Source organism: Triticum dicoccoides, chromosome 5B (assembly GCF_002162155.2).
Source record: "Triticum dicoccoides isolate Atlit2015 ecotype Zavitan chromosome 5B, WEW_v2.0, whole genome shotgun sequence".
Classification (NCBI taxonomy): Eukaryota; Viridiplantae; Streptophyta; class Magnoliopsida; order Poales; family Poaceae; genus Triticum; species Triticum dicoccoides.
In genome coordinates, this window is record NC_041389.1 from 690530232 (window position 1) to 690541185 (window position 10954).

General features: G+C 44.3%; 1 protein-coding gene across 2 annotated transcripts; it reads right to left on the reverse strand.

Moving 5' to 3' along the window:
- Window positions 1–447: 447 nt before the first annotated feature.
- Window positions 448–5957, reverse strand: LOC119312660 (shaggy-related protein kinase alpha). Of its 2 annotated transcripts, none has more exons than XM_037588401.1 (13): window positions 5746–5957; window positions 4248–4414; window positions 4062–4154; window positions 3919–3978; window positions 3547–3819; window positions 2814–2888; window positions 1930–1986; window positions 1685–1825; window positions 1512–1562; window positions 1333–1428; window positions 1157–1240; window positions 971–1073; window positions 448–882 (listed from the first exon to the last, which is right to left on the reverse strand). In XM_037588401.1, exons 2-13 carry the CDS (start codon window positions 4356–4358, stop codon window positions 797–799), a joined length of 1230 nt encoding a protein of 409 aa, XP_037444298.1. In that variant the 5' UTR covers window positions 4359–4414; window positions 5746–5957; the 3' UTR covers window positions 448–796. The 2 variants fall into 2 exon arrangements, with proteins under 2 accessions (XP_037444298.1, XP_037444299.1); XM_037588402.1 differs by having other exon boundaries at window positions 448–879; window positions 5746–5956.
- Window positions 5958–10954: the final 4997 nt, after the last annotated feature.

A 10954-nucleotide genomic window follows, 5' to 3' on the forward strand; every position in this document is an offset into this window, starting at 1 on the left:
GCGACGCGCACGCAAACGCTTTCCGCGCGCAGTAGTTTGTCGCCACCGCTGGAGCGCGCGAAACCGGACCGCGCGCGCTAAAAAACTATTTTACCGCGCGGGCGTGCCTGTTGGAGAAGCTCTAATAAAAATGCACTCCCTCTCCTTTTCTTCACAATTACTTGTCACGGAAATGGATGTATCTAATCATATTTTAGTTCTAGATGCATCCATTTTTATCCATTTCTGCAACAAGTAATTCTTGTCGCCAAGAAAAATGTACTCCCTCTCACTTCCTTCAGAATTACTCATCGCAGAAATGGATTTGGATATATCTCGTATTTTAGTTCTAGATACATCAATTTTTGTTCATTTATGTAACAAGTAATTCAGGACGAAGGGAGTATATGACAGCCTCATCTGCTGTAATTTTTTTCCTTCTACGCACGCCGATTAAATTTGACGATATGATAGACGCAGTCACTTCACGGTTTTGCAGAATATTTTCATGTTATCTCATAAGTCTTTGGACGCCCACCCTAACTCAACAAGAGTGGATGGCACCACCATCTACAACGGAATTCATCAATCAAAGCGTACACAGCCACTTCTGTCACTGCAATCCTCACTTGCTCAGTCGTTCGTCCCGGCAGTTCAAGACCACACGCAAACCGTCCAAAGCAACAGTACAGACACCACCCACATGGATCATGTTCACTTGTTCCGACGCCTAGTCCTCCCTCTAGGCAGGAGCGCTATTCGCTAGCATGGCAGACAGCACCTTTTCGCACATGTAGCCAGCAGGCCGGATCAGATCCTACAGCCCTAGGAAGGGGCATTGGCTCCTCGCGTGCTCCGGGACCAGCTTCGCCGCGATCTCCATCGGAAGCCCCTTCAGCTCTGCTGGGCGCAACAGATGAAACGGTAAGAAACTCGGTGATGGATCGATGTTGGTGTAATGTGGCTGACCGATGTGTGTCTGTGTGCTTACCGTGAGGCTTGAAGTTGAAGAGGGGAGGTAGGAACCGGCCGTTGGGGAGGCGGGTGTTTGGGTCCCGGAGCTCGTCGAAGAACGGATGGATCAGAGCGTCCAGCTGCATGAACATCGAAGTGTGGTGTTAGGATTACACAACTGTGTTCTGCATGTATGGAAACTGCGGGGTACGAATGTGCTCACAGCTGAGGACCGAAGGTGCGGTGAGTACTGAAGAAGCCTGGAAACCAGGTCCACTGCTTCAGGTGGCATTCGCTTGTGGAACACCTGCAGTTAGGCGAAAACTGTCATATATCAGCAACAAAAAATTTACCACACAATAACTTGGAAGCACCGAGGTTGCATCGAGAGAGCCGTACCTTATGCCATGGATGGGCCTTGATTTGGGGAAACTTGAACTCTGTGTAGTTCGGGTTCATACATTTTATTTCTTCCCTTGTAGGTGTGCCCAGAATCTACAACAAATAACCATCACAAACTTGAGAACGAATGGCTTACACCAGTATGAATAGATAGCAAGAATAAGCAGTAGAATCACCTTGATAATTTCAACAAGTTGATCAACTCCACTTTCACCGGGAAACAGAGGCTGTTAATCAGACGAGATATAAATGTGAGCTTCATGATTTCTCCTTGACCAAGATTGTTTTTATTCAGTGTTTCTTTATAAGAGAAAGAAAAGAATTAGGACTGCTGATTTTTCAAGTTCACCTGTCCTGTCAGAAGTTCAGCAAGAACACATCCAGCAGACCAGATGTCGATTGCTGTTGTGTACTCAGTAGCACCAAAAATAAGCTCTGGTGCCCTATAGTACCTAGAGCAGATGTATGATATATTGGGTTCGCCTTTCACCTGTAGAAGAATGTATAAAATGCTAAACAGCATATCCTAAGCTCAAATACAACAATATCAAGAAGGCTCGATACAACAGTATCAAGGATGGTCAAGGTAATTACCAGAACTTTTGCACTTCCAAAATCACAGATTTTCAGCTGATGAGTGTGTGGGTTAACCTAGTAAATAGAAGCGCAAAATTGTGAATCCAAAGGGAGGCATGAGAAGATGATGATGTACATTACAAATAATGCCTCAGATACATCAAGGTGCCTAAGACGATCGACATTATCTTCTACTCCCTCCGTCCCATAATATAAGAACGTTCATATATTATGGGACGGAGGGAGTAAGTAAGATTGTGGATTGAGTTCGGATGTTAGAGTTCATCAGAAGCAGCAGTCAGCACATCTGGAGCATATATCGTCTAATGGTTGCATGCGTACGAAATTAAGAAGGTAAGAAGTTTTTGTGTTTTAGACCTAATCCTGAACTTTCAAATGAATGATAAACATCATCATAAACGAAATCACAGGAGTCCTGCTACACGTACGGCGAATTTTGTATGATTTACATACGACAGTCGTCAGCAGACGTTCGTTGAATTCCGTGGGTGGGTGAGATCACGTCGTACAAAAATCGTACGCACTTTTCATCATATGCACAGCAATTTCAAAACACAGTAACTAGTTGACTACTGTTAAGAGCAATGTGAGATTAGTCAATATAGGACAACACAGATGTACCAGACATTGATCTTTGGTACTCCCTCCGTCCGGAAATACTCGCCGAAGAAATGCATAAAAATGAATGTATTTAGAAGTAAAATACATCTAGATACATCCATTCTCCGACGAGTATTTACGGACGGAGGGAGTATTTGGCAATGGAAGGGGAATGGGGAAGTCCAAACACCAACTACCTTTTTGCAGAAGATGGAATAATTTATACACTACATGGAACCACTCAAAAAGTTCACAGAAAGGAAATGATGTCTTCAACTTACCAGAAGATTCTGTGGTTTTATGTCCCTGTGGCAAACACCAACGGTGCGATGTATATAAGCCAGTGCCCTACAAATCTGTCAAATAGATAAGGAAATTATCCAAAGTAACTGGACTCGAGTCTGGACTCTGGAGAACTAATATTTAAATAAAGGTATTCATATATGTCAGTAGAAAAGTAAAGCCAGGTCCACATGAACTATGTAGGGAGTTTGACATATTGGAAGCGCAATTCAGACTGTAAAATAGGAACTAATTAATGAGGATAGATAAAAATATCTGTGTACGAAAGCAGTAGGCAGTATCCCATGCCTTTTTTTTCCAGTTCACCAGGTAAGACAGAAAATGCAAAAAAGGATCCATACTCTGAGACACCAAACTACTCCCTCCACTTCTAATTACCCAGCGTCTAAGATTCAGCACACATACCTAGGAAAATAAATTACAGTGCATGCATTGGTTTGGGCCACTTTGCTCTCCAATCAAAGTACAAATGGGGCGCATGCATTTGTTCAGATTCTAACACGCTGGGTAATATGGGAAAAATGAGAAAAAGTAACACGCTGGGTATGAAGGAACGGGGGGAGAATATCAAAAACAATTTAATACAGAAGCTATTTGCTTGTAAACAGTATGCGCAATTTAATACAGAAGTTATTTGCTTGTCAAGTTGCATCAATAAGGCAGCACCACACATCAAGCTAAAGGAAACCTAGCACTGAAGTTAATGGTTACCTGATAAGTATATAGCTTCACATATATCAGTGGCATGCGTTGGTTCATCTTGTTGTAGTGTCTGATGACACGGTGGACTGTCTCAGGAACATACTCAAGCACAAGATTCAGAAAGAGTTCATCCTTTTCAGTGGTTGAGAAGAAGCAGTGTTTCAGAGATACGACATTTGGATGGTCAAGTAGACGCATCATTTGCAACTCACGGTTCTTGTATCTCTTATCCTGAAGGACCTTCTTGATAGCTACTGTCTCACTTGTCTCCAAACATTTTGCCTGCCAAGCCAGAAGTAAAGTTGTGTTGTTATGCTCAAGTTATGTGTTATACAAAAAAAGGTCAAGCAGCAGCAGTTCTAAATGCCCTTGCAAACATACCTGGAACACAACACCAAATGATCCTTGACCAATGACACGTTCAGCCATGTAACTTATTGTCTGCCATTCACAAAATTGAATGCAAGTATCAGAAGCTTTAGACACCTTAAGTCAAGTAAGCAATAATTAAGCTGCATCTCTACCTGCTTCCTTTGGCCATCTCTGCCTCCGATAGTTGTGACTATAATATGACCAGCTTCTGTTCCATTCCCATTGATGATTGTTGCCTCTACTTCCTGCAACAATGAACAAATTAAATTCGAGTGTAAATTTCCAGAAAATACGACTTAGCATTGAAACAGAAAGACCATAACAATACATGATAATACCTTTTCGTCACTTATTCTCATATTACTAATTTCATCCGGCAATTTATCCACTTCACTACTACCACCAGCATCTCTCAGCCCAGATGCCGGTGCGACACCAAATGAGGTCATTGAGCTGATTCGGAATTATGACTCTGAAACCTTCAGAGCACTGAACATGTTATTACCTGCAACATCAAAGCAGCAGAAGTAAGGAACTTAAGTCGGTATTGCAAATCTGTCAGCGGAAGGCCCATGAATCAGTGGTGCGCATATCTGACATGAAATTAATAGATCTCCAACCACCAGGAGTGCAAACTAACTAGCAGCAGAAGGAAAGCAAGGTTGCCGATGCGCAACAAAAACACTTCAGTGAATGGTTGTATAATGACATGTAGATACTACCAGGGTAATTCATGGACCAAGAAAACTTCATGTGGAGTGGGACAAACACACACAGCTACTTCTGCATATGAAAAATTAAGAACAAAGTAACAAAATAAACAATCTGGCCGCACTACAACATGAATATGTCCAAGAAAAATTACAGATTTCAGCTGAAATCGTACATGTACCATAAATAAAATAAATATAATGCAGCGGAACGCTGGGCTGAATGGTGGAAACAACAAAATTACTGGATCACAACAAACAAAACAAAGTTGCTTGGCATAATGGAGAAAAATAATCCACAGCTTAGACAGAAGAATCCGAATGAACACTAAGGGTTCACCGACAACATCTGAATGCACAGCACTCGCGCAAAGATTACTAGGACCAGCTCCCGGGTTCCACCAGCTGAAGAGAACTAGCTGCTACTCCCTCCGTTCCAAAATAGATGACTCAACTTTATACTAATTTTAGTACAAAGTTGAGTCATCTATTTTGGAACGGAGGGAGTAGGATTTAAATCGGTAGAGACCCTTTAGTTAAAAAGATTCATATCAATTTCCGTGTGAACGAACATCACCTGATGCGTTCGCCTAGTGAGTATCCCCAAATCAAGAAACTCCAAGGAGCAACAGAGGATGATGATGACTCATAGAAAAACCTGTTTTTCCCCCTCATGTAGAAACGCAACAAAGCAAGATCGGCATTGTATATGCTAACCACGACTCATGGTAACTCCTGGTTATTAACTACGCCTTCCTCTAATTTCAGAATTAGCTCCCCCGTTACCAAAAGAGCAGGGGAGGAGAGGGGAGAACAGACGTTTTCCTATCGAACTGGGAAACCGAAACGAGTACAGAGAACTGGAGATGTGGTGGTGTGTTTGCAACAGGTTTGGGCAGAAAAATCGGAGCTTGAATTGAGCGCTCGGGAACACGCGCCTCCCTCCGTCCCCACGGCGCGGCCCGGGGACCCAATGCCGCCCCGCCGCAGCGATCGCGCCTCTCCCCCGCCGAAGACCCACCGACGGACCGACCCTAGGCGAAATTCGAGCGCCGATCCCCCGCGGATCTGGCCGCCCGTCGCGGATTCCAGCGGCAGAGAGGCCTGGTTCGGGGCGCGTACGTACCGGGTTGCTGCGGCGGCGAGGCGCTCCGGTGGGCGGCCGGACCATAGGGCTGCGGCGGGCGCGGGCGCGGGCGGATCGGAGGGCCTGGTCCGCAGCTGCTCGGGTCGCCTCCACTGGAGTGCGCTCCACTCCAGTCCAGTCCAGTCGCAGCAGCGGGTGCGGGTGCGGGGGTCGCGTCGCTGTGGTGGTCGGCGTGGGCCGGTGGGGTGGGGTGGGGTGGGGAGAAGACACGGGGAAAAGGAAATGGAGTTCCCAAAATACCCTTCTGATGCCAAGAGCTGGGCGCCGGCTGGCCGGTCAGGTGCATGGATCGGTCGTCCGGCCAGCCCTCCGATTGCCCCGCTTGTGGTTTTTTTAATTGAACAAGATAATTGCCCATGAGTTGCGACGGGGTTTAAACATTCTACTAGATTAGCCTATGATTGCACGTCTATTAATGTGTTATAAAATCTTTTAAGATTTTATATGGAATCGTCGTGATTTACCTGCCATCTTATTATTAATCGCGTATTTGGTACTGTATGAATTTATTGACTTACCCAATAAAATATTATTTTATTTTGGTAAGTTAATAAAACGTAGGACGATTGAGTCTATTTTAAGAAAAGCCGGTGGGAGAAAAACCAAAGATGCAAGGAAAAATCAAACATGAGAAGGGAAGGGGAGAACGTATATACAGGTTGGACGAAGAAGATGGTGAAATGGGAAGCTTACATATGTGTGTGTATCTCTACTCCTAGCGGGAGTTGTTAGCCTTACGGTTTGTTTTCGTTCGATATTTTTTTTGTCTCGCAACCCATCGATTTTTTCTCTCTCCCATTAAAAAACCCAAATCCCATTCATGGAATCTTATTTCATGTTTTTTTTGGCGGGTGCTGATTCAATTCAATCATGTAAATAATAAGTAATTAAAAATTCAGAAATTGCATCATATACGTGATATCAACTTCATAAAAGACACACATAAGATTTTTCTCGATAACGTACCAAAACAAAATCAGATATTCCTCCATAACAAATCGCTAATCACGCGCGCAATGCCATTTATTATTATCATTATCTAAACTATTAATTTACAATCACAAGTTTCCTAATACAACAAAAATAATTTATCTTTTTTCTTATGGACGTACGCATCCGCGCGCCCTAGCAGAGGGACGCCGTGCGCGACATACGGCATAGCCGCGCCTGACGTTGATGCGATGCTCGAGAATGCCAGGGCGTGGATCATGGCGTCGAGGACGGCCGTAGCGGAAGGTGGGTCGCTGGACCGACACGTACAAACGTTTGTGGACCCCGACACACTATATTCTCAAACCAAATGTGTCTATTCAAATGTCAAGAAATTCATTAAGGAAACGTGTCCTACAATACTCGGTAGAAGTCGTCGTCATTCGTAGCAGTCATTCATGCGAAAATATTTTGAAAATCGAGCATTGTATCAATTTGGAAAATCAAACTATTAATACAATAGTTAGCTAGATTTAATTATGTATGCAATTCATTAGGTCCGTTTTAATAGAAAATTATTCACGCTGAATCAATTTGGAAATCGAATCATTAATGCAATTAATTAATTAGGTAGACAATTATTTATGCCTAAAGATAATTAGAAATGGGAATTTTGTCCAATTAGTCAGATAGATAATTGATTTAGTTGACAATTAATTAGGCATGTGAAGAATTAGGTAGGCCATTAATTATTTGTGTATTTAATTAATTCAGCAAGCTACTAACTGCGTCGAATCGTTTTGAAAGCCCTTATGTGCAAGGACGATAAATAGGCTCTCAACGACATGACCGAGCACCGCTTGCCAACATGGAGCGGCATATTTCAGTGAAATTTCAAAATTTCACATATTTCAGTGGTGTCCGAAATATTTTTAACCCTGAAATTTTGAGGTACATTCAAACAGATTTCAAAGTAAAATTAAATTGTGTTAGAAGTCATTAAAATTAAGTGATATTTGAAATCTCAAAGTCCGAAACAATTTCCGAAATATGCAAAATTTCCAAAATATTGCATATTTCGATTAGGTCCGAAATGATCCAAAATTAAAAACTTTAACAGCCACCATGCGCTCGCAACATGGGCGACCTAGCGTTCACCAAGATGGATAATGACTATGCTCTACAGGATGTCCACACGCTGACTGTTGCCAAGACTTTCGCGAGTGAGGACTACATGACACAACATTGACCAGTTAGTTTATGTTATAGTAGAAAGGAAGAGTGTTCCAAGAGTGGTCCATGGTGTTGGACAAAGGAAGATTGTTCCAAAAAATAAGACGAAAAAGAAAGAAAGACTATTCTAAAAAATAAGTAGAAACGAGAAGTAAAATTGGCGAGGAATGAGAAAGAAGAAGATAAGGTGTCAATGACAAACACACTAATGTTGACCTAGTGCTGGATGGCGCTAATGAAACGTCTTGGCGAAGAGGTTAAGAGTAGAAGATGTGGGGGGAGGACGAGGAAGAGAAGAACAACAATTATCCTTTCTAGCATATGTGCGATGGAGGTGGAGCGTATTGGTGAGTAGGAATACGTTCATGTTGCCACTCGCCTTCAACGTCAATATGCATTTGCAAAGTTGAATGAACCTTTGAGAATGTTCTCTATAATTATTTGTTGTTTGTGTCAATAGTATAACTTAGTTTAACCCACTCTATTATATTGTAAACATGAAAATTTTCATCCCTGTTGCTATGCATGACGAAGATGAGGTGGACGTCATCTGATTTTACAGGAGGTGGCTCCGGCGAGAGATGTCCCGCTATGGTGGGAAACCAAGCAGGAAGAGGAGGTTCCAATAGAAAAAAGAAAGATGCATCGCGGGATGGGGTTTTTGTGTCAGACTTGATGTTACAGATAACATGATGGATAGCCCATAGCAACGCACGGGCGTTCTGTTAGTATATATAATAGAGAAAATAAACGTCCAACCACCATTACACATAAATGAAAAGAAACGTCCTGACACGACACATGTCTAGGGACAATTATACAGAGAACCCTAAGAAAATCAAAGGTAACTTGAATTCATTAGGGCATCCGTGCATAGCCATATCATTGCCCACCACCCTTCACAGTCATCGCCAGGGCGACTATTGGAAGAAAATGAAGTGAGCATCCATTGAACCTAGGACAGAGAAAACACCATTGCTGAAGCAGCTTTACGAACATGGACACCACCACAACCTGATGGAGTAGTTGTGCCGACAGATTCCTAAACCCATCTCGTCCGGACACTAGCAAAGGCAGAGTAGGCATCACCAGGGAAAGAGCAGACCCGAGAAAATTTATTCCACGGTGTTGCCATTGTTGTTACCTCAAGGCCACCGTCGAGAAGACCAAATCACCCACCTAGATCCAAGAGAAGCCAGGTGACAAAAGCAGAAACTCCTCGATCCATCACCACCAATGGAGAAGACCACCGTAGAGGGAGAAGATCAGAGGAGATTATTCATAGTCGCCTTCGTAATCGCCCGAGCTGATATGACAAACGAAGAAACACTAGCTACTAAACCTACACCTAAGGCATACTGCTGTATATGTTCCCGTGAGGATCCCGGCGGCCCTCGCCCACCGACCACCACGAGGTCATCAGGGACGGGGAGCCACCAGAGTCGACGCCGAAACAGGTGTCACATCGGGAAAACGGTTGCCTACTCTTCTGGTTTGTGGGAGATGGAACTGTTGCCCCGCTTGTGGTCGTTAAATGCACAGGTCGTCGCCCTCCCACATGCGTCTTCAACCAAGTGTGTGCATACTGATCAAGCCATAAGCCCCATGGCTCGCAACAAATTGATACGTCTTCAATGTATCTATAATTTATGAAGTATTCATGTCATGTTTACAATAATTTTATATGGTTTTGATATGATTTGAATGAAACTAATTCGGACTTACGTTGTTTTCAGTAGAACTCTCGTGGTCTTGTTTTTTGTGCGGAAAAAAGTTCTCATAAGGGGTTGAAACTTTTTGACCAGTTTTTTGGAACAAAAGAGACCCCTAAAGCTTCGTGGGAGGACCAGAAGAGTAACAAGGTGCCTGAGGGAGTCCTGGATTAGGGGGTATTCGGACAGCCGAACTGTATACTTTGGCCAGACTGTTGGACTATGAAGATACAAGATTGAAGACTTCGTCCCGTGTCCGGTTGGGACTCTCCTTTGCGTGGAAGGCAAGCTTGGCGATTCGGATATATAGATCTCCTTCTCTGTAACCGACTCTGTGTAACCCTAGCCCCCTCCGGTGTCTATATAAACCGGAGGGTTTAGTCCGTAGGACAAGAACAATCATAATCATAGGCTAGCTTCTAGGGTTTAGCCTCTATGATCTCGTGGTAGATCAACTCTTGTAATACTTATATCATCAAGATCAATCAAGCAGGAAGTAGGGTATTACCTCCATCGAGAGGGCCCGAACCTGGGTAAACATCGTGTCCCCAGCCTCCTGTTACCATTAGCCTTAGATGCACGGTTCGGGACCCCCTACCCGAGATCCGCCGGTTTTGACACCGACATTGGTGCTTTCATTGAGAGTTCCACTGTGTCGTCGGGATAAGGCTTGATGGCTCCTTCAATCATCTTCAACGACGCAGTCCAAGGGGAGGTTTTCCTCCCCGGATAGATCTTCATATTCGGCGGCTTCGCACTGCGGGCCAACTCGCTTGGCCATCTGGAGTAGATTGACAGCTACGCCCCTGGCCACCAGGTCAGGTTTGGAAGCCTAAACAACACTGCCGACATCCATGGAGACTTGATCTTCGACAGATTCGAGCCCATGTCAGGTGCGCCGAACAGTCCCGACGAGCATGACTTAGATTTGCCATCGGACAGTATTCGAGGGATCACGCCGGCGGCTGCCCGGGAAGCAATCCGGAGCAGATTGTGCCATTCGAGGACGGGTGGATGGACCCCGCCACAGAGGCCGCACACTCATCGACCTTGGAGCCGAACACTCATTCCACCTCCTATGAGGTCGGTACCATCAGAGCCTCGGACTCATCTCCGGCTACAGGATCCGAACCGCGTACGCCCGTGCCCATCGAATCTGATTGGGCACCGGCCATGGAGTTCACCTCCGCGGATATCTTCCAGCACTCGCCCTTGGGCGACGTGCTAAACTCATTAAGGTCTCTCTCTTTGTCAGAAGACTCTTGGCCGAACTATGTCCGGCTCGAGTGGGAAGCGGACGACGAAATTCGTTC

Bases quoted from the DNA above. Each gene is read 5' to 3' on its own strand.
- LOC119312660 (XM_037588401.1), bottom strand. From the start codon at position 4,358: ATGACCTCATTTGGTGTCGCACCGGCATCTGGGCTGAGAGATGCTGGT. The intron at 2,889-3,546 runs GTAACCATTAAC...TCTATTTGACAG, and splicing joins TGAAGCTATATACTTATCAG to ATTTGTAGGGCACTGGCTTA. The intron at 1,987-2,813 runs GTAAGTTGAAGA...TCTATTTACTAG, and splicing joins TAAAACCACAGAATCTTCTG to GTTAACCCACACACTCATCA.